Source organism: Eschrichtius robustus, chromosome 11 (genome assembly GCF_028021215.1).
Source record: "Eschrichtius robustus isolate mEscRob2 chromosome 11, mEscRob2.pri, whole genome shotgun sequence".
NCBI classification, from domain to species: domain Eukaryota; kingdom Metazoa; phylum Chordata; class Mammalia; order Artiodactyla; family Eschrichtiidae; genus Eschrichtius; species Eschrichtius robustus.
Genome location: NC_090834.1, coordinates 15,918,828 through 15,942,848, shown reverse-complemented (window position 1 = coordinate 15,942,848; position 24,021 = coordinate 15,918,828). Strand labels below are relative to the sequence as shown.

The following is a 24,021-nucleotide window of genomic DNA, read 5'->3' as shown; positions in this document are numbered from 1 at the left end:
TTACCCTTCATCTCTCTGCCTAAGCTCTCCTCTGACAGCCACTGACCAATTAGGAAAGAGATATTCCTAACTTGGTAGTGACTTCAGCTGAGACTCTCTAGGTAGAGAATGGAGTCCCTCTGGGATTTTCAGATCTCAAAATTATTTTAAAATCCACAAAAGTCTCAAATGGCTGGGGGGCAGACAGCCTTTCTTCAGGATTGCAGCAGAGAGGATCGCTATCCCAACAACATCCACTTCTCCCCTCTTCCTGGGCGTGCATCACATTTCTCAAGCTCCTTTGCGTTAAGGGGCAGCCATGCAACTAACTTCTGGATAACAGAATGCGAATGGCTGTGTGCCACTTCTAGAGCTGGCCCACGATATCTACCAAGCAACCCTCCAAGCTCTGCTCAGCTCACCAAAATGGCAATGCCCAAAGCAACCCTGGAAGCCACGTTAATGTTGGCATCAGCCTGGTCCCTAAATGACTGCGTGGAGTAGAGAATCCCCCTCCCTCTCACCCAGTCTGAAACTATCCTGGACATGAGTGAGGAGGGAGGAAAAAAACTTCTATTGTGGTAAGCCAGTCCATTTGGAGACTGTCATAGCAGTTTAGCCTACCCCAACTAATACAGGTACTAAATGTCAATTCCATTAGAGCAAGACCTTGCCTCTGGATGTGTGCTTAGAGCCCCAGGCGCAAAGAATTGAGTGGATCACATGCCTGAGGTCAGGACACACTATCTCACTCATCCATGCAAGGCCCCTCTTTTGTTTCCCTTTCCCTCCTTCATTCCGCATTCTAGTCCCATTCTGTTCCCTCCCTCAGACACTATTCTAGTTAAGTTCTAGTAAGGTGTAAATTCTCCTTAAAAAATGCTTTCTGTGTTTCTGTTGTTTTCTGTGTTCAATTTACTTAGCTAATTTTTGCTATAAATTTCATTATTCCTTATTTTCCTCACCTGGAGTCTATCATGTCCTAACAGCTTGCATCTGACTTTTTTATAATATTCCATCATATGCATACACCACATTTTACTTATCAATTCCTTTAGAAACAGGCTTCTGAGCTGTTTTCAGATTCTTGCTACCCAAGATACATACAGATAAACATCCATATATGTAACTCCTTGTGGATCTGTGCAAGTTTCTCTGAAGGATAAAGCCAGGAGTGGAACTGCTTTGAGGTAGGGTATGTACAAACTTAATATATCAGTTATCTATTGCTGCATAACAAATTACTTAAAAACTTAGCAGCTTAAAACAATAACACCCACAGAATGAAAGGAAATACTTGCAAATCATATATCTGATAAGAGACTTGTTACCAGAATATATAAAGAATTCTACATAACAGTGTGTATGTGTATATGTTTGTATGTGTATGACAAATAACCCAACTGAAAAATGAGCAAAGGATTTGAATAAACATTTCTCCAAAGAAGATAAAGATATTCAACATTAGGCATTAGAGAAATGCAAATCAAAACCACAATGACATACCACTTCACACCACTAGGATAGCCATAATCAAGAAGACAGATAATAACAAGTATTAGCGGGAGTTCCCTGGTGGTCCAGTGGTTAGGACTCAGCGCTTTCACTGCCGTGGCCAGGGTTCAATCCCTGGTCGAGGAACTAAGATCCCACAAGCCGCATGGCACAGCCAAAAACAACAACAAAAACAAGTATCGGCAAGGATGTGGAGAAACTGGAACTCTCATACACTGCTTTGGAAGTTTGGCAGTTCCTCAAAAAGCAAAACATGGAGTTACCATATGAGTCAGCAATTCTACTCCAAGAAAAATGAAAACCTAAGTCCATACAAAAACTTGTACGTGAATGTTCATAGCAGCATTAGTCACAATAGCCAAAAAGGGGAAACAACTCAAATATCAACAGATGCATGGATAGATAAAATGTGGTATATCCATACAAGGGAATATTATTCAGCCATTAAAGGGAATGTGGTACTGATACATACTACAACACGGATGAACCTTGAAAACACTACGCTAAGTGAAAAGAGCTAGATACAAAAAGCCACGTATTGTATGATAGTCCCATTCACATACTATGTGAAATGTCTAGAACAGGCAAATCTATAGCAACAGAAGGATTAGCGGTTGCCTAGGGCTAGGGGAGCTGGGGACAAGTGAAGAGTGGCTGCTGATGGATACAAAGCTCCCTGTATCCAAAATGTTTTTAAATGAATTACAGTGAAGGTTATACAACTCTGTGATATGCTAAAAACTACTGAACTGTACATGTTAAATGGATAAACAGTATAGTATGTGAATTATATCTCAAGCTGTTAAAAAATAATAAACACCTCCTCTTATCTCAATTTCTTTGTGTCAAGAATTTGGAGCTGGGTGGTTCTGGCTCAGGATCTCTCATGAGGTTGCAGCCATGTTGTTGATCAGGGCTGAACCCATCTAAAGGCTTGAATGGAGCTAAAAGGATCCACTTCCAAGGTGGCTCATTCACAGGGCTGGTAAGTTGGTGTGTCTACTGGTGAGAGGCCTCAGTCCCTCTCCGCATGGGCCTCTCCAGAGGACCACTTGAGTGTCCTCATGACATAGTAACGGGCTTCTTCCACAGCTAGTGATTCAAGAGAATACAAGGCCGATGCTTCAATGTCTTTTATGACTCAGCCTCAGAAGTCACACATTTCCAGTACATCCTACCGGTTACACAGGTCAGCCCTATTCACTGTAGGAGGGGACTACACGAGGGCTTAAATACCAGGAGTCAGGGATCATTGGGGCCATACTGGAAGCTGGCTATCAACACTTGATGATTCGGAAGACAATGATAACAACAGCTAATAATTTTGTGACATGTACTATGTGCCTGGCACTGTTCTAGGCTCACAATAAACCTATGAGGTGGGTAATAGTATACCCATTTCAAAGATGAAGAAACTAAAACACAGAGAAGTTAAGTGGCTTATCAAGGTCACACAGTAAAAGACATACCTGGATTCAAACTCAGACAATATTCTCTCAAAAATTCTGCAATACTGCATCCCAGATATTACTTATTTTCAATTAAGTTTTGCCCATTTGTTCTCCAGAATGGATGCACCAGTTGAAACTTCCCATGAGTTTTCATTCCCCATGAGAATTCAGTCTCTTGCTTATTTTTGCTAATAGATACAAAGTAGAAACTCATTAATGTTTTGATCTCTATTTCTCTAATTTACTAGTAGTAATATATTTATTAGCCATTCTGGTTCTCCCTTTAGATTTTACATATTCATATTCTTTGCCTATTTTTATTTTGTGTTTTGTATTTCTTTCCAATTTGCAGTAGTTCAATCTCTTATAAATGTAATCCTTTGTCAGTTTTAGACATTGGAAATATATTCTCCTCATCTATACCCATTTTTAACTTTGACTATGGGGTGCTTTGTTGACTAGAAATCTTTAATTATGATGTAGGCAAAGCTATCAAACCTTACGGATTGTGATTTGGAGATCTAATTTAACAAATTTATCCTCACCCCAAGGTCACAAAGACATTCCCCATTTTTTCTTATTGGCTGTAGCATTTTACCTTTCATTTAGGTAAAATCACTTTGGGATTTGTCTTTGCTTTATGTGGTTTAAGGCAGGGATCCAACTTTATTTTTGTCCATATAATAAGCCAATTTTCTGAGCACCATTATCTATCTCTTCCCCACTAATTTGTGACACTACCTTTACCAGACACCAAGTCTCCAAACAGCCATGTCTATTCCTAAATCTAGTTTAGCAATAATTCTTATTTTCTAAGAGGAAGGAGCTATCACTGTGAAAGTTTTTACTCATCCTGCTTCCTAGATGAATGAAAAATCCAACTATCACCCTCCAAGATCCCTGGAGGTTCAATATTAGCTTGTATTCGTCCCCAAAACAGAATATCCATTTAAGAAAATTATTTTAAAAAAATAAATGTGTGTTTATTAAAAAGGGAAAACCCTAACCAAGAACAAACCCTGGGACACAGAGAAATCAACGCTTCCTCTGAAAGCCAGCAACAGGCAGTGTCGGCACACCTGAGAAGTACAGGTCTTTCAGTCCAAACATTACGTCTCAAATATTCTTCTGCAGTCAAAACTGGCATCCAACAAGTCGCTGGTCTGTGTGGGCCCTGATTATGAGCACAGATGACTGTTGCAGCTGGACGTCTGTCCACCCTGTGTCCACCACCACAACCCACAGCCACCCCCACTGCCTCAGAAAAGTTACATATCCTCAACACTCCACTTGTAGGCAAGTTCCTCCACCGCCTTCTTGCTGGTAAGCCTGGCAAAGCGCTTCTGTTCAAATCCATTGGATCTGCAATCAAGAAATACTAATCAGCCGGAATCCTGAACTGAACATTTATTTTTGAAAAAAGAGTTCACAATCTAATGAGCAAAAAGGAAAGTAAAGGCAATCATGTGAAAATATTTAAGACATAAGCAACAGAATCAGAAAGACAGAATACATAATCCAACCTCTTATTAGTCCTTGTTCAGTTCCTTCTCAAACTCTTTGACAACTGTTTCAAACATTTACCACTCTCTAAAGGCCCAACTCACTCTCAACTGATGTCTACGTATTATACTTTATCCATTCGTTACACAAAAAATTAGTGAATTCTTATTATGTACTAGGCACTGTGTCATGAAAATGAGTATAACATAGCACCTATCCTGATAAACTCACAGACTAGTGGAGGAGATTGACATTTAAACGAATAATTAAAACAAAAAGCATGGATTATGGTAGAAATACGCACTGGGTATCATGGAAACAGAGTGGGGACCTTACTCAGCTTGGGAGGGGGACGGACAAGAATGGTCAGCAAAGGCTTCGTGAAGGGGGCCACTACGCTAAGTCTGAAAAGACGGAGTTAACCAGAGGGCCAGAAGGGTCAGGAGGGCATTTCAGCACAGAGCATAGCACGAGCAACAACAGCAAGGGCACAAAGTAAGAAATCGTATGGCACATGCAGGGAACCAAAGGCAAACTGGTATGGCTGGAGCCTCAAATATGAAAAGAGAGCAGCACGAGACAAAGCTAGAAAGGTAGGTAGAGGGCAAATCATAATGAGCTCTGTAAGCCACAGTATAAAGCTTAGATTTCACCTAGTAAGGATAAATTTATTTTTTTTTATTTTTATTGGAGTACAGTTGATTTACAATGTTGTGTTACTTTCAGGTGTACAGCAAAGTGAATCAGTTATACATATACATATATCCACTTTTTTTTTTTACATTCTTTTCCCATGTAGGCCATTACAGAGTACTGAGTAGAGTTCCCTGTGAAGGATAAATTTAAAGTGGGAGCATAAACTGCATTTCAAAGAGATCACTCTGGAGGAGACTGAAGGCAGGAAAGTTACTGCAATGGTCCAGGCAACAGATGATGAAAGTAATGATAAAGAAGAGGAACAGAAAGAGAGAAAACATAGTAGGACTTAGTGATTGATCAGTTATATAAGAGCAAAGGAGGAAGAGGTAAGTTTGACTCATGGGTTAATAATTTTAGTGACTAGATGAATGAGGCTGCCATTAACCAGGACAGAACACAAGAGTAGGAGCACGCTTAGAGTAGGGAAAGCTGATGAGTTCAGTTTTGAATATGTTTGCATTTAAGGTGCCTCAAGTACATATCAACAGAGAAATCCAATGCACAGCCAGATACTCCAGACTGAGGTGCAAATACAGATTTGGGAATCATGTACATACAGCTGGTAAGTGAAGGTGTACTAGACAAGATTCAGCCAAGAGAGCACACGGAGTGAGAACAGCTAAGGGTTACAGATGGAGCCCAGAGAAACATTTAAGCAGGGGGCACAGAGGAACAGAAGTTCATAAAGGTGGCCAAGATGAAATGATAAGAGAAAATAACCAGAAGTAGGGTGTCATGGAAGTCACTACAGGGGTGAATTTCAAGGAGTGGCCCTCAACTCCCTTCTAATACCATGTACTTCGTCTTCTTACATAAACTTCTTGAAAGAGCCTTTACTCACTGTCTACTTCCTTATTTTTCATTCACTCCTTCACACAACAGAACTTGGCTTTTGTTTCACTATGCTATGGAGTTAACGCTCTCTCAAGTCATTAATGACCTTCCTTATTGCCAAACCCAGTGATTTCTCCCTCTCACCTAATCAGTCACTTGGTTCTGCCATCTTATCACTTAACCAATTTCCCACTTCCTCCTCTCTCCATTCGTACTACCACTGTCATGGTTCAGACTTCCATCATCTTTAGCCTAATCTACTGCAACAACCTCGTATCTTGTCTCTCTACTTCCAAACTGGTGCCTTGCAAATGCTTCGTACGACCGCTACAATGCGTCACCTATCTAGAATGTAGAGCTACTGTTAATCCACCAGTGGCTCCCCTCTGCCTCTAAGGTGAACACCAAGCTCCTCAGAAATGTTTCCAAGTCCTTCAGTGACCAGGCCCCTGCTTACCTTTCCAGCCCATCTCACACAACTCCATTTCACACTTACTGCTATCCAACATCAAACTGCTTATAACAGGCCCCCACCCCACCAAACACTAGGATGTTCCATATCCTTATGACCTTGCAATACAGGATGCTCTTCCTTAAATATCCTTCCTTTCCTTCTTATCTTGGTTAATGACTGACATCCCTAAAGACTTAGCTCATGTATCACCTCCTCTAGGAAGCATGCATTCCCTGACCACAGTCTCCCAAGGCTGAATCTAACTACTCTTCCTTTGTGCTCCCAAGGCACCTTGAAAATCCTCTATAGTAATACTTAGCAAGTAGCATTGAAATTATTTACTTGTCTGTCTTCTCCTCTAGACAGAAAGTGAGTTGCTGTGCTCAAGGACCGTCTCTCACTAATTGTGAGACCCTAGCACCTAGTACATAGCTGCTTAAAGTTATAATACGTATGCTAAGTGCTACTGAACTGATTGGGATGACAGGCTTCCCTCTTTCCTAAGGCCTTCCCTAAGGGATCAGTTGGGTGAGTAGTGAAAGGGTGAGGAAGAAGGGAAGCTTATTATGAATGGCACCATCTCCAACCTTAGAAGCATGCATGGTGTTCTAGAGCACAAGGAAACCACTGCTTCTTGTCTTGGGGAATAAGTACTTAAGAGAATCAACACTAATATGATCAAACAGACAAAAGGTCCTATGAATAACAAACCAAACCCTAAACAGAATCAAAAAAACAAACTGCAAGAGAACACACAGTGGAAAGAGCTTTAGACCGAAGAATCAGATGCCCAAGGTCTAATTCCAGCTTTATCAGGTGAGCTGAAAGACTCTAAGTTGTTAAATTTATCGGGGCCTCCGTTTCTCTTTTAAATAATGTAAGTTAGTTTAATTGACCTTATGGGTTTTTCTAACTGTAACATACTATAGATCTGTTTTAGAAATATTTACTTGCCAAAAACAGACAAAAGCAGAAAAGGCAATGAAAGAATAAATAATCAGAAAGAAAGCAAGGATGAGAAAGGGAACTAAAAGGAAAACTCTAGGAGAAAATAAGAATGAGAAGTGTAGGAAAACTACACGGAGAGATGGAGACAAGTTATACCAGTTAAAAACCAGGTCAGGGAGAGTTCTGTTTTGGGTCCAGAAATTTGAAAAAAATAGAAAAAAGAAAAAAAGAATGAACTCAGTGTAGCAGGAGTATCTTTAGGGTTGTGGCTATAAAAAGATCTACTTCTGGCTATACAGCAAATTAGTATTCTGAAAAATCCTCCTGTTACCAAAAAGCCGATATACAGTGCGCTGCAAACGAAAGCAGGAAAGGAGCCTGAAACCACAGCCACCCTGAGGATACCTGCCAATATCAGGAACTAGAGCTCTGGATTTAGATGGCAGCTTAAAGGACAGAAGATAATGCCTTAGGCCCATATAAAGCAGAGTGGTAGATTCCAGTCATGGCAGAGAACTCGTGCAAACTAATCTACACTCAGAAAACAATTATAAAGTCTGGACAAAATATAAAGATACAAGTATCTGAAAGTATTTGAAGGCATGAGAGAGTGACCAAAAGCAGACAAAACTTGGGTGGGAGTCTAGGTGTGAGAAGAGATTTGTGAGGCTTTTTGCCAGAGGGCACTTCCCAAACTGCACAGCTCATGGAGGCAGAAAGGCACAGGCTTACTGGCTTGAGGTGTCAGTGCAGAGTGAGCAGAGCAGCTGGAAAATCAGGGAAGAAATACTGAAAGGGAGGTAGCTTCAAAAGGGATGAACCCCAAAATCTACATACAAACTGCACCCAAATCTTTGGCTAACTGCTAAACTGTGCTTGTGCAGGGGAAACCCCCTTGGGCCCCATGAAAAAGCAGCAGCTAGAAACTGAAAGAACTGAGCAGAAACTCCTGCAAAGGAGTTAGAGTTTGGAGTTAAAATACAGCCAAGTTAACTGTCTGCTGGAATGAAAATCAACACACTTCAAGGACTTCCCTGGTGGCACAGTGGTTAAGAATCCGCCTGCCGATGCAGGGGACACAGGTTTCGAGCCCTGGTCCGGGAAGATCCCACATGCCGTGGAGCAACTGAGCCCGTGTGCCACAACTACTGAGCCTGCGCTCTAGAGCCCGCAAGCCACAAGTACTGAGCCTGCGTGCCACTACTGAAGCCCGCGCGCCTAGAGCCCGTGCTCCGCAACGAGAGAAGCCACCGCAATGAGAAGCCCACACAGCACAACGAAGAGTAGCCCCGCTCACCGCAACTAGAGAAAGCCCATGCGAGGCAACGAAGACCCAACGCAGCCCAAAATAAATTAAATAAATAATTAAAATAAATCAATTAATAACTTAAATAAATTAAAAATAAGATGGTTACACCATCTTATTAAAAAAAAAATCAACACACTTCAAAGAAATATAAGAGGATTCAAAGTCTCTGCAATGTATCATTCATAATGTCCAGTATAACATTTTAAAGTGACCAGACATGTAAAGAAACAGTAAAATGTGATGAAACTCAAGAAAAAGCTATGAATAGAAACCAATCCTGAGATAACCCAAATGTTGCAATGAGCAGACAGGACTTCGAAGCACCAATTATAAATATTCTCAAGGAAAAAAAAAAAATGATTCATAATGAATGAATAGGTAGGAAATCTCAGCAGAGAAATATGTCAAATGGAAATTCTAGAGTTGAAAAATATAATAAACTAGCTGAGGGACTTCCTTGGTGGCACAGTGGTTATATTATAAAAATATAATAAACTAGCTGAGGGACTTCACTGATGGCACAGTGGCGCCTGCCAATGCAGGGGACATGGGTTCGAGCCCTGGTCCGGGAGGATCCCACGTGCCGCAGAGCAACCAAGCCCATGTGCCACAACTACTGAGCTTGCACTCTAGAACCCGTGAGCCACAACTACTGAGCCCACGTGCCGCAACTACTGAAGCCCACGTGCCTAGAGCCCATGTTCCACTACAAGAGAAGCCACCGCAATGAGAAGCCCATGCACTGCAATGAAGAGTAGCCCCTGCTCGCCACAACTAGAGAAAGCCCACGTGCAGCAATGAAGACCCAACGCAGCTAAAAATAACTAATAAATAAATTTAAACTAGCTGAAACAAAAAATTCAGTGTATGAGCCTAATAGGCTAGAGATGGCAGAAGAGTCAATGAACTTGAAATCAGATCAAAAAAATTATCCCACCTTAAGAACAGAGAGAAAAATAATGATAGAAAAATGAACAGGACTTCAGAGATCTGTGGGATAATATCAAGTAGTGGAAATAGTGTAATTGGAGAAGGAAAAGTGGTTTAAAAAAAAAAGAAGAGGAATTGAACAGAAAATAGCCAAATAACCTCCCAAATGTGAAAAACATGAACTCATAAATCTACAAAGCTCAACAAACTCAAAAAAGGATAAATACAAAGAAAACCACACCTAGGTACATCATAGTCAAACTGCTGAAAACCAAAGACCAGAAGGAAATCATGAAAGCTGCCAGAGAATATATTATAATGTGTATATGTTGGGGTTAGGGGATGAGACAATGAAACAAATGAAATCTGAGGGTTGACTTCTAATTGGAAACAATGGAGGCCAGAAAGTGATGAAAAGTCTTTAAAGGGCTGACAGAGCTGTCATAGAAGTCTGGTACTGTCAATCCTGAGTTCTCTGTGTTGGTTTGAAACCTCAGGAGTTCCCTGGGTAAAATCTGAAATTGGCCCCCATACTCAGAGGACAACGAGAGACAGAAAGAGAAAGAGGCAGATCACTCCAGATTGGCAGGTGGCAGGTTTAATAAGCAAGGGAACTTACATACAAGGTTTGTCTTGGGCGCAGGACAAGTGGTTCTCCACACCTGCCTGCCAGAACCTTAAAAGTTTATACAGAGGCCTTATATATAAGGGTTCAGTCACATATTCAGTCCAGATGGTCAACAGCACCCTACTCTCTCAAGGCTATGTCCGTGAAATGGCTGCCAGTATGAGAAGAGTAGGCAGGATGTACATTCCAAGGACAGGGGAGAGGTAAGGGCCTCCAGTTGCCTGGGTCCAGCTCATAGATCAACCAGTGGTCACATCCCCTCGATAACCTCCCCCAACACTATGCCAGTGAAACAATCCTTCAAAAACGAAGGTGAGAAAAAATTCTCTAATTTAATTAATAGAACTGTGCCAATGCCAACTCCTGGCTTTGATAATGTACTATGGTTATATAAGATATTATCATTGGGGGAAGTTGGGTGAATGGTACACTAATACACTGTACTATTTTTTCAAGTTCTTGTGAGCCTAACATTACTTCAAAATTAAAGCTGTTAAGAAACAAAGGTGAAATAAAGATGTTTTCATATCAACAAAAACTGAATTTTTTGCCAACAGACCTGCACTGAAGGAATATTAAAATTTCCTAATTTCTTTAGGAAAGAAGGAAGAATACCAGAAATTGTAACTATGTGAGTAAGTACTAACAACTATATATTTTTTTCTTTTGTTTTCTTAGCTTCTTAAAAAAATATATAACTGGGCTTCCCTGGTGGCGCAGTGGTTGAGAATCTGCCTGCCAATGCAGGGGACACGGGTTCGAGCCCTGGTCTGGGAAGATCCCACATGCCGCGGAGCAACTGGGTCCGTGAGCCACAACTACTGAGCCTGCGCGTCTGGATCCTGTGCTCCACAACAAGAGAGGCCGCGACAGTGAGAGGCCCGCGCACCGCGATGAAGAGTGGCCCCCGCTTGCCGCAACTAGAGAAAAGCCCTCGCACAGAAACGAAGACCCAACACAGCCATAAATAAACAAATAAATAATTTAAAAAAAAAAAAAAATATATATATATATATAACTGCAAAGTAAAAATTTTAACACTGTATTGTGGGATCTATACCATTTTTTATGTAATATGTATGAAAACAATAGCACTAAAAACAGAGGTTAAGTAGAACTGTAGTGTTGCAAGGTTCTTATATTTTATGTGAAATAGTACAATTATAACTCTCAGTAGGCTGTGATAAGTTAAAGATACGTACTGTGATCCTCATAACAAACACTGAAAAAAAAAATTGCAGAGAGGTATAACTAAAAAGAAAACAGAGCAATTAAAATTCACTACTAAATTCACACACCTAAAATCCAAAGCACTGACAATACCAAATGCTGGCAAGGATATGGAGCAACAGAAATCCTCACTCTTTGCAGTAATGTAAAACGATACAGCCTCTTTGGAAGACAATTGGCAGTTTCTTATAAAATTAAACATAATCTCAACAATACAATATAGCAATCATTTACCCTGGTATTTACCCAAGTAAACTGAAAACTATATCCACATAAAAACCCATACACCAATGTTTATTGTAGCTTTATTCACAACTGCTAAAAACTGGGAGCAACCAAGATGTCCTTCAACTGGGGAATAAACAGACTGTGGTATACCCATCCAATGCAATACTACTCAGTGATAAACATGGACTACAGTACTGATTCATGCAAGAACATGGATGAATCTTAAAATGCATTTTGCTAAGCGCAAAAGGTCAGACTCACAAGGCTACACACTGTATGATTCCATTCATGTAACACTCTGGAAAAGACAAAACTACAGGGACAGAAAACAACAGCAGTAATTACAAGGGGTTGGTGGAGGAGGTATAAATGACTAAAAGGAGACTTACACAGGAAATTTTAGAATGATGGAACTATTCCATACAGTACTAGGGTGGTGAATGAATGACTCTACTCATTCGTTAAATCCCATAGAACTATACACCATAATGAGTAAACACTAATATAAGTAAACTATAAAAGAAAAAAATTACCCAGGATGTTTGGCAGGGGAGAGGTATGGGGGCTGACTCTTTAAGTTATGTTGGAAAATGGTATTTTGATTAGAAATTATAAGGGTAAGAACAAAATGAACTGCACATAAATGCTACACTCTAGATGGTAAATTAGTTTCTCATTTCTGAATTTCTCAATTTTGAAACTATTTTACATGTGTCCTGGGATGAGCAAAATGGATGGTGGATGGTGGGTGCCAGGTTTCTCAATGTTGGGGAGGTAAGCAAAAAGGAAAGGTAATACTTGGTTAGAGTCAGTTACATCAACATGAACTCATATTTATATATATATGTAAATATATGTGTATATGTAACATACTTGCAGGTGGATAGACACAGAAACAATTATAGATATGTGTGTATACACAGACTACTATACACGCATTAAGTAGCTCTGTCTGCTGAGAGGGTCTAGAAACAATGACACCTCAGTAACAACAAGCACTCTAGCAGTCGGATCTTGGTTTCCAAATATCTTTCTCCATTAAAAGCAGTCAGGATTTCTTAGAGAAATGGCTATTTTAGGGCTGGGGCAGAGAAAATACAATATGAGCCTGAAGCACCTTATAGTAACAGAAAGTCAAAGAATGCTCAAAAAAATAGAAGGATGGGCATATAAAAGGGACACCTGAAAGAACTCCCAATGGCCAAAGAACAGAACAATTTAAGCAACAAAATAAATAACATACTATTAGATTACTATACAAAGTATAAAATATACATGAGTCCATACTGATATAAACAAATGATTGAGCAAATAAATGGGGAGATGAAACAGATCTTCCTTACAGAAAAAGTCTAAATAATATTTGTAGATATCCTTCTGTAGGTCTCCTTTTGAGTGTAAGCTGAACTCAGTCGACTCACTTCCAGAGAAGAGAGTATGAAAGAAGAAAAACAGTAATTTTAAAGCAGAGAAACCCGGCAAACACTCACTACCTTAACCCAGTGATCCAGGTGAACATTACTAGTGATGTCATGTGGATATCATGTAACCCCTAAAAGGATGTGATGAGAAGGACACTCCACCACTGTGGAATTCTTTCCAAAAACCCATAACCTCAGGCTAATCATGAGAAAAACATCAAACAAACTCAGTTTGAGGAACATTCAACAAAAATACCTGACCATACCGCCCCCGCACAAAAGTGTTAAGGTTACAAAGAACAAAGAAAGACTGAGAAACTGACACAGATCAGAAGAGACTGAGGAGACATGACAACTAAGTACAATGTGGTATCCTGAATTGCATCCCTGAACAGAAAAAGAACATTAATAGAAAACTGGTGAAATCCAAATAAAATCTGGTGCATTAATAATAACATACTAATGTTGGTTTCTTAGATTTGATTAACGTACCACAATAATATAACGAATGGTAACAAAACTGGATAAGGAGTTTACAAGAATTCTTTATAGTATCTCTGCAAATTTTCTATAAATCTAAAATTATTCCAAAACAAAAAGTTTACTTAAAAAAAGAATACAAAAAAAATTTTTCAAAACACTACCCCAAGCAACTGCAAAATACACATTATCTTCAAGTGCAAATGGGCTATTCACCAAGGTAAACCATATACTGGGCCATAAAACATGCTTAATAAATTTCAAAAGATCAAAATATTACATAGTGTATTCTCTGACCTCAATGGAATTAAATTGGAAATCAATAACAATGAGATATCTAGAAAAGTCTAAATGTCTGGAATTCTAAAATACACTCATAAGTAAATCATGGATCAAAGAATGAACCGAAAGGAAAATTAGAAAATATTTTGAACAAAATCCAACATACATTCCTGAAAAAAGACATTCCTTAGCAAACTAGGAATAGAAATCTCTCAACTCAATAAAGGAAATCTACAAAAAAAATTCTATAGTTTACAAGATATTTCATGGTGAAAAGGCTGAATGTTTTCCTCCTAAGGCTAGCAACAAGGTAAAATATGTCTGCTCTTACTGCTTCTACTCAACATTTGCACTGGAAGTTGCAGCTAGTGCAATAAGGCAAGAAAAAGAAACAAAAGGCATCTGGATTAGAAAGGAAGAAGTAACACTGTTTATATTCACAGAGGACATGATCCTCTAGGTTCAAAATCTGACGGATCCTACAAAAAAAGCCATTGTACGAAGTGACCTTTACATCAAGGAAAGTGGCTGATAATATTTGTTGCCAATGATAAAATAGGAGCTTTCAAGCGTAAATTAGAATTTTGAAAAACTTGTACCCACTACCATGAACTCCTTTAGCTTCTAGTTATTTAAAGATTTTTGTGATGAGATCAAAGTTAATATTAATATGTATATATCATTATCTGATATTGTATATGAAATATGTCAACATTTGGAAGGTCTGAAAAACTCAGCAAACCAATGAACAGTACATGATGTTATAAAATCATGCATGAGTAAAAGATTCATCCAAAATAGGAAAAAGACCAATGGATTGTAATCTAACAGTATGAAAAGCTTTTTGATATGGTTTCTGATTCCATATTACAAATAACCTTTAAGAAACTACCACTTATTGAGTTTTTGTGTAGTATTAAAAAAAATCTAATACACCTTCCTTTTCTAACTACCTATTATAAGGTTGAATTTTCTTCCTATATTTCAGCTAAACATACTGCAACAGACTAAATCCTGATGTCTTCTTGTAACACATTGCTATATTTAAAATGGATAACCAACAAGGGCCTACTGTATAGCACAGGGAACCCTGCTCAATATTCTGTAACAACCTAATTGGGAAAAGAATTGGAAAAAGAATAGATACATGTATATTTATAACTGAACCACTTTGTTGTACACCTGAAACTAACACAACATTGTTAATCAACTACATACCAATATAAAATAAAAAGTTAAAAAATAAAAATAAAATAAAATACAAAAAAAAAAAAAAAAGTCCTGATGTTTTCTATCAGCCCAGACATTAATGAGATTTGCAAGAATGTAAATCAAAGCTATCCTGAATCTCACTTTTTTTTGTTTGAAAAATATAGTTATTTCTCTTTAAAAACAGGGTAACTATGTGAATGTAATGGCTTTTTTTAAAGAATTAATAAATACTTTTTAAACTTCTTAGTTTAATTTCTAATATGGTAAATATTAACAGCTATAACCCACATAAACAAAACTTTTTAGAGTCCTCAATAATTATTAAGAGTGTAAAGGGGTCTTGAGATGACAAATTTTGAGAGTCACTGTGCTAGATGATATAACAATGTCCTTTAGCAGGCAAGAGATGGGATCTAACATGAAGTAGAGGGACTGACTTTGGATAGGAGCATATATAGTTCATCCATGATAGCAGAAAGGAAGTTAGTGCATGTGGGTACAGATATGGGTAGGTGAAAAGACAAGGTGGTAGGGGCAGTGCAACATGACAAGTAACTCACTCATAAGGCAGTGAAGAAAAGATTCAAGGGCTACATTTTAAAGATACAACATACAAAAGGTTTCAGACTAGCACCTATCATTCACTCCCACCAAACCTTAGAAAATATCATTAGAAGTGGTCAGTGTCAAAAACAAAGGGTATCCTAGCTGGACCACCTGAGTTATTTGCCCAGAGCTTTGAAAAGGAAAAAAGGAAGGAGTATTCTAAGCATGGGAAATGAGATTTGAGAAATAGAAGCAACCAAACTGCATATTATTAACCTTGTGATTAAGGCAGAAAATGAGGCAGAGTGTAGAATGATTTGAGAACAGTCAGGGAAGGGTCGGGTTAGATGGAAGAGAAAACAAAACCGTAGGAAATATTCAGGTTTACCTGTCTACTCCATCCCAGCGATATCCAGGCCAGATATTGAACCTGTTGGGAGGAGGTGCTGGGCCACTGTAGCGAGGTCTCACTAATGACAGGAGAGGGAGAAAAGTTAGTTACCTACATAATTCAAATCAGAGCTCGATGGCAGTGGGAAAAAATTTCTTTGTACAGAAGTCTCTATTGAGTTCAATCTAAATCCCCCAATACAAGAAATCTGAAATTGTATGGAAAAGCCTTCTTTGCACACAGCTATGTATCATCACCCTGTTGATTTTCTCTCTTCACGTAAGTCACCTCATTCCCTGAAGATTCCCAGAAGGCTCACCTTTCTTATTCTTGCTCTCCTTGGCCTTATTCTTCTTGATCAAGTTGGCCATGGGGTCCCCCTCTCTTTCTTTTTCCCTCAGCATCCGATCTAGATCTTCATCATCAATATAGCGGGCCAGAGGCTTTTGCATTTCCTTCATTGCATCCTCCACATTTTGTTGCTGCTGCCGGCGCTGTGCAAGCCTGGACAAAAAGAACCAGGAGTGTCTGCTATCCTGTTTAACATTTCCACTCTTACACTGAGATGTACTGCTACACTTGGAGAACCTCCTCTTTCCAGCAGCCTAGGCCAAATACTGAAAAAGGTAAAATTCTTAGAATACCAACTGGAAGTGTGGAATATATCAGTATCTTAGGAAGGAGACTGAGCACACTGAATTTCCCATTCCCAAAAACAGCTTTGGGGCTTCCCTGGTGGCGCAGTGGTTGAGAATCCACCTGCCAATGCAGGGGACATGGGTTCGAGCCCTGGTCCGGGAAGATCCCACATGCCGCGGAGCAACTAAGCCCGTGTGCCACAACTACTGAGCCTGTGCTCTAGAGCCCGCGAGCCACAACTACTGAGACCGCGTGCTGCAACTACTGAAGCCCGTGTGCCTAGAGCCCATGCTCCGCAACAAGAGAGGCCACCACAGTGAGAAGCCCGCACACCACAAGGAAGAGTAGCCCCCGCTCGCCGCAATAGGAGAAAGCCTGTGCACAGCAACAAAGACCCGACACAGCCAAAACTAAATAAATAAAATAAATAAATTTATAAAAAAAAAAAAAAAAAAGAACAGCTTTGAAGGCAGAAGAATAGAGAAATGACTTCCTCCGGTCACTGCAGTCTTGTTTTTCCTTTCAGTGGTTCTCTTACCCTTTTCCCCACTGAGCATACAGCTCATCTCTCTCCGAGTCCTTCTCCGCTTTTCTCCTCTGCTCTAAACGTTCCAGTTTCAAATTCCTCTTACGACCAAACTTATCTCGAAATACGGTTTCAGCATACTGGAATTCAGCTGCAAAGGAAAATTATACTTTTAAAGATAAACACCAGGTATCAAAATCAGAAATAATATTCTAACAGCTGAAATCAACCACGTGGGGTTCTGATGCTGGATAAGAACCTTCACAGCCAGACTACTAGTAGTCCCTACCAACATCTAAGTGCATATTGGCGATGATCCTGAAAATTAACATTTTTCAAGAAGGAAAAGAACCACTTGAACCCAATGAGAAGTTAAAATAATGCACAAAACCAGAGCTGAAATTTGACAGCAATTAAAACTTTTAAATATCAGGTATAATAAACTACATTAAAAAAAATAAAAGCTACAAGAGCCTCAACTGGTCTCTGCACTTTCACATTTTTACCTTCAAATGCCATGGTCTCTTGGTCCCGTCTCTTGAGCTCCTGCTGCTCTCGCTGTATGTCAGTTAACACCAACCCAGTTTTAGCCCCAGAATACATGTGTGCAGCCTATGCAATGGAAAAGGGAGCATCCAACATTAAGACAATGCAGCAACAGACTCCATGGGTATACACAGGTGTATTTTTGTCTGATAATCAGCAACAACCAAACCAAAAACTCTAGCTTTATATTCTTATTATCAACCACAGGTTTCACAAAATAGAAAAGAAGAAATAAAACTGAATTTCATGGAAAATTAACAGTACTATCAAGTTTAAGAGTAAACAGAAACACAAACCAACAATATGCTAAAGGGAAGGCTAAGCATCGTATTTCTGGCTTTTCAGCATATAAACTGCACACATGAAGACTCTCAGGTCACCTGACCAGAAACCTCTATAAAGCTCTAAGCCCTCTGGTAGAGATCAACACTGATAAAATATTTCATTTAAATCACAAAGTCAAGCAAACCTAAGATCCTGAAATTGTGGCTATATTTCAGGATAATGACAAGATATAACCAAATCCAAACACCTTACTAAACTCCACTCTGTATCAAGATAACAAACCAACCCACAATCAATGTATATACTTATATCCCGATATCCTTAAACAACGTACTAAATTAAATTTGATTAATATTAAATTGCCCATGGACTAAGCAGATACATAAAAATGTCAAGGAGTCCAGCTGAAACACAGACCTCACTCTGTTCCCCAAAAGAGAAGAACCCTACTTCCTGGGCTAGGGACAGGCTGGTCTACCCTACCAGGACCACATGGGCTACAGAGAAACTTACCTGAAAAGTCTGCGTTAGAGGAAACGTGCACACCACAGGCTCTATCATTCTCTTTCTTAACCAACTCACTGGAATAACACTTTTTTTAAAAATTAATTTATTTATTCTTGGCTGCGTTGGGTCTTTGTTGCTGCGCGCACGCTTTCTCTAGTTGCGGCCAGTGGTGGCTACTCTTCGTTGCGGTGCATGGGCTTCTCATTGCGGTGGCTTCTCTTGTTGCAGAGCATGGGCTCTAGGCACACGGGCTTCAGTAGTTGCAGCACGTGGGCTCAGGAGTTGTGGCACATGGGCTTAGTTGCTCCGCAGCATGTGGGATCTTCCCGGACCAGGGCTTGAACCCGTGTCCCCTGCATTGGCAGGCGGATTCTTAACCACTGCGCCACCAGGGAAGCTCTGGAATAACACTTCTTTACTAGTACTGGTGTTCTTTACAACACAATTACTCAGGGTTCATGCGGATTTGTTTTGCTAATTCAGGCTTCATCACAGATTTAAAATAATACAAAACACTTATTTCCCAGGTGATATGATTTCTAAAAGTCGTTTTATATTTTAAGTGCCTCTCTTTAAGCTCTGGACACCTACAGTCCAATTTATAATAGTAAACTGCTTACACTAAATGCTTACTTTGTCCCAGGCACTGTGCTAAGAGCTTTACTTACTGACTCATTTAATTCCCACAAGAACCTTATGAAGTACGTACTACTATTATCCACATTTTAAAGATGAAGAAGCTGAGGCTTAGAGATATTATGTATCTTGCTCAAATCTCACAGATAGTACATATAAGAAGTATGATCCCAATATGTGATGTTTGACACAAGGTTCGTGCTCCTAACTCCACTCTGTAAACTACGTTCTCAGTTTATTCGTAAGAAAATAGGAAGTTTCTGTGGACCTATTAAAATGAGATTCATGGAACTGAGAGGATATAAAGGCAGAAGCTCTTTAGGAAATCTGCTATTTGCAAGTTCACCTGGGCTGGGTTAGGCGGTCCTGACTTCAGAGAGAAGAAAAGAGCCCTAGAGGTCCTGTGAGCTAGATTTACTATGCTACTAAGAGCTACCTCTTCCTGCTTTGGCTTGGATCTCTGGGACTTGTACAGAGCTAAAAGACAGGAGTTACTCTAAGAGAAGATATGGCTCCTGAAAATTCTTACCTTCTTTCCCAGAGGCTGACTCCTTCGAGGTGGAGACAGGTCGGAATCAGAAGATTTGGCCCTCTGTTTCCTCCTTGGCGGAGAGAGGTCAGAATCAGAGTTCCCGTGCCTAGGTCTATTCCGTGGAGGTGACAGATCTGAATCAGAATCCCGGGGCCCTGAACTTTGTTTATGCCGTGGAGGAGAAAGATCTGAGTCAGAGGCTTTCCTACTGTCACTTGGGTAGGAAGAAGAGTCCAACATGTGACTCTGATGTCTCCTGGGTGAAGAGCTTTTATGATATTTCCTATGGCTGGGGGAAGAGCCTGGAAATTAAACAGTAAAGTCTTTAATCCCCTTGGCAGAATCTAAAAAAAGAATCTGTCAGGCTAATGTTCAACATTCATTTAGTCCTCTTGTGAGGAACTATCACTAACCTAAATACAAGTACGAATGACATGGGAGAAGAGCAAAGTGAGAAACAACTTTTAAAACCAATAGGCAGGATGTGGGGTTCTATTCCCAAGTTATTAGTGACTGACTAGCATGTGAGATCTCAACATACTCATCTGTGCCATATATATATATACATATATATCTATATATACATACATATATATATATATATATATATATATGTACATATATATATATATTTTAGGTTATTAATCTGTTTTGAGTTTATTTTTGTGTATGGTATTAGGGAGTGTTCTAATTTCTTTCTTTTACATGTAGCTGTCCAGTTTTCCCAGCACCACTTACTGAAGACTGTTTTTTTCTCCATTGTGTATCCTCGCCTCCTTTGTCATAGATTAGTTGACCACAGGTGTGCGGGTTTATCTCTGGGCTTTCTATCCTGTACCATTGATCTATATTTCTGTTTTTGTGCCAGTGCCATATTGTCGTGATTACTGTAGCTTTGTAGTATAGTCTGAAGTCAGGGAGTCTGATTCCTCCAGCTCCGTTTTTTTCCCTCAAGATTGCTTTGGCTATTCAGGGTCTTTTGTGTCTCCATACAAATTTTAAGATTTTTTGTTCTAGTTCTGTAAAAACTGCCATTGGTAATTTTATAGGGATTGCACTGAATCTGTAGATTGCTTTGGGTAGTATAGTCATTTTCACAGTATTGATTCTACCAACCCAAGAACATGGTATATCTCTCCATCTGTTTGTGTCACCTTTGACTTCTTTCATGAGTGTCTTACAGTTTTCTGAGTACAGGTCTTTGACCTACTTAGGTAGGTTTATTCCTAGGTATTCTATTCTTTTTGTTGCAACGGTGAATGGGATTGTATCTTTAATTTCTCTTTCTGATCTTTCGTTGTTAGTGTATAGGAGTGCAAGAGATTTCTGTGCATTAATTTTGTATCATGCAACTTTACCAAATTCATTGATTAGCTCTAGTAGTTTTCTGGTGGCACGTTTAGGATTCTCTCTGTAGAGTATCAAGTCATCTGCAAACAGTGACAGTTTTACCTCTTCTTTTCCAATTTGTATTCCTTTTATTTCTTTTTCTTCTCTGATTGCCGTGGCTAGGGACTTCCAAAACTATGTTGAATAATAGCAGTGAGAGTGGACATCCTTGTCTCGTTCCTGATCTTAGAGGAAATGCTTTCAGTTTTTCACCATTGAGAATGATGTTTGCTGTAGGTCTGTCGTATATGGCCTTTATTACGTTGAGGTAGGTTCCCTCTATGCCCACTTTCTGGAGAGTTTTTATCATAAATGGGTGTTGAATTTTGTCGAAAGCTTTTCCTTCATCTATTGAGATGATCATATGGTTTTTCTCCTTCAATTTGTTAATATGGTGTATCATATTGATTGATTTGCATAAATTGAATAATCTTGCATCCCTGGGATAAATCCCACTTGATTATGGTGTATGATCCTTTTAATGTGCTGCTGGATTCTGTTTGCTAGTATTCTGTTGAGGATTTTTGCATCTATGTTCATCAGTGACACTGGCCTGTAGTTTTCTTTTTTTGTGACATCTTTGTCTGGTTTTGGTATCAGGGTGATGGTGGCCTCACAGAATGCGTTTGGGAGTGTTCCCTCCTCTGCAATATTTTGGAAGAGTTTGAGAAGGATGGGTGTTAGCTCTTCTCTAAATGTTTGATAGAATTCACCTGTGAAGCCATCGGGTCCTGGACTTTTGTTTGTTGGAAGATTTTAAATCACAGTTTCAATTTCATTACTTGTGATTGGTCTGTTCATATTTTCTATTTCTTCCTGGTTCAGTATTGGAAGGTTATATACCTTTCTAAGAATTTGTCCACTTCTTCCAGGTTGTCCATTTTATTGGCATAGAGTTGCTTGTAGTAGTCTCTCATGATGCTCTGTATTACTGTGGTGTCTGTTGTAACTTTTCATTTCTAATTTTATTGATTTGAGTCCTCTCCCTCTTTTTCTTGATGAGTCTGGCTGAAGGTTTACCAATTTTATCTTCTCAAAGAACCAGCTTTTAGTTTTATTGATCTTTGCTACTGTTTTCTTTGTTTCTATTTCATTTATTTCTGCTCTGATCTTTATGATTTCTTTCCTTCTACTAACTTTGGGTTTTGTTTGTTCTTCTTTCTCTAGTTCCTTTAGGTGTAAGGTTAGATTGTGTATTTGAGATTTTCCTTGTTTCCTGAGGTAGGATTGTATTGCTATAAACTTTCCTCTAGAACTGCTTTTGCTGCATCCCATAGGTTTTGGATCATCGTGCTTTTGTTGTCACTTGTCTGTAGGTATTTTTTGATTTCTTCAGTGATTTCTTGGTTATTTAGTAATGTATTGTTTAGCCTCCATCTGTTTGTGTTTTTTACAGTCTCTTCCCTGATATTTCTTTCTAATCTCATAGCGTTGTAGTCGGAAAAGATGCTTGATACGATTTCAATTTTCTTAAATTTACTGAGGCTTGATTTGTGACCCAAGATGTGATCTATCCTGGAGACTGTTCCGTGTGCACCTGAGAAGAAAGTGTAATCTGCTGTTTTCGGATGGAATGTCCTAAAAATATCAATTAAATCTCTCTGGTCTATTGTGTTATTTAAAGCTTGTTATTTCCTTATTAATTTTCTGTCTGGATGATCTGTCCATTGGTGCAAGTGAGGTGTTAAAGTCCCCCACTATTACTGTGTTCCTGTCGATTTCCTCTTTTATAACTGTTTGCATTTGCCTAATGTATTGAGGTGCTCCTATGCTGGCTGCATATATAATTGTTATATCCTTTTCTTGGATTGATCCCTTGATCATTATGTAGTGTCCTTCCTTGTCTCTTGTAACATTTATTTTAAAGTCTATTTTATCTGATATGAGTATTGCTACTCCAGCTTTCTTTTGACTTCCATTTGCATGGAATATCTTTTTCCATCCCCTCACTTTCAGTCTGTATGTGTCCCTAGGTCTGAAGTGGGTCTCTTGTAGACAGCATATATATGGGTCTTGTTTTTGTATCTATTCAGTGAGCCTGTGTCTTTTGGTTGGAGTATTTAGTCCATTCACATTTAAGGTAATTATCGATATGTATGTTCCTATTACCATTTTCTTAATTGTTTTGGGTTAGTTTTTGTAGGTCCTTTTCTTCTCTTGTGTTTCCCACTTACTGAATGAGATCCTTGCTGGGTAGAGTAATCTTGGTTGTAGGTTCTTCCCTTTCATCACTTCAAATATATTTTGCCACTCCCTTCTGGCTTGTAGAGTTTCTGCTGAGAAATCAGCTGTTAACCTTACGGGAGTTCCCTTGTATGTTATTTGTCATTTTTTCCCTTGTTGCTTTTAATAATTTTTCTTCGTCTTTTTTGTCAATTTGATTAGTGTTTTGGCATGTTTCTCCTTAGGTTTATCCTGCCTGGGACTCTCTGCACTTCCTGGACTTGGGTGGCTATTTCCTTTCCCATGTTAGGGAAGTTTTCAACTATAATCTCTTCAAATATTTTCTTGGGTCCTTTCTCTCTCTCTTCTCCTTCTGGGACCCCTATAATGCGAGTGTTGTTGCCTTTAATGTTGTCCCAGAGGTCTCTTAAGCTGTCTTCATTTCTTTTCATTCTTTTTTCTTTATTCTGTTCTGTGGCAGTGAATTCCACCATTCTGTCTTCCAGGTCACTTATCCATTCTTCTGCCTCAGTTATTCTGCTATTGATTCCTTCTAGTGTATTTTTCGTTTCAGTTATTGTATTGTTCATCTCTGTTTGTGTGTTCTTTAATTCTTCTAGGTGTTTGTTTCTTAATTCTTCTAGGTCTTTGTTAAACATTTCTTCCATCTCCTCGATCTTTGCCTCCATTCTTTTTCCAAGGTCCTGGATCATCTTCACTATCATTATTCTGAATTCTTTTTCTGAAAGGTTGCCTAG

The 24,021-nt window shown here is 39.1% G+C and overlaps 1 protein-coding gene across 1 annotated transcript in view; it reads right to left on the bottom strand.

The window, feature by feature from the left end:
* Positions 1-3,903: 3,903 nt before the first annotated feature.
* Positions 3,904-24,021, bottom strand: part of BUD13 (BUD13 homolog) — a 34,928-nt gene continuing 14,810 nt past the window's right edge. Inside the window, exons 5-10 of the mRNA XM_068556349.1 lie at positions 19,709-20,013; positions 17,712-17,817; positions 17,218-17,356; positions 16,360-16,544; positions 16,038-16,119; positions 3,904-4,307 (exon numbers count right to left, since the gene is read on the bottom strand). Coding sequence (XP_068412450.1) covers positions 4,214-4,307; positions 16,038-16,119; positions 16,360-16,544; positions 17,218-17,356; positions 17,712-17,817; positions 19,709-20,013 — 911 coding nt within the window. The 3' untranslated portion in view covers positions 3,904-4,213. The remainder of the gene's footprint in view (positions 4,308-16,037; positions 16,120-16,359; positions 16,545-17,217; positions 17,357-17,711; positions 17,818-19,708; positions 20,014-24,021) is intronic.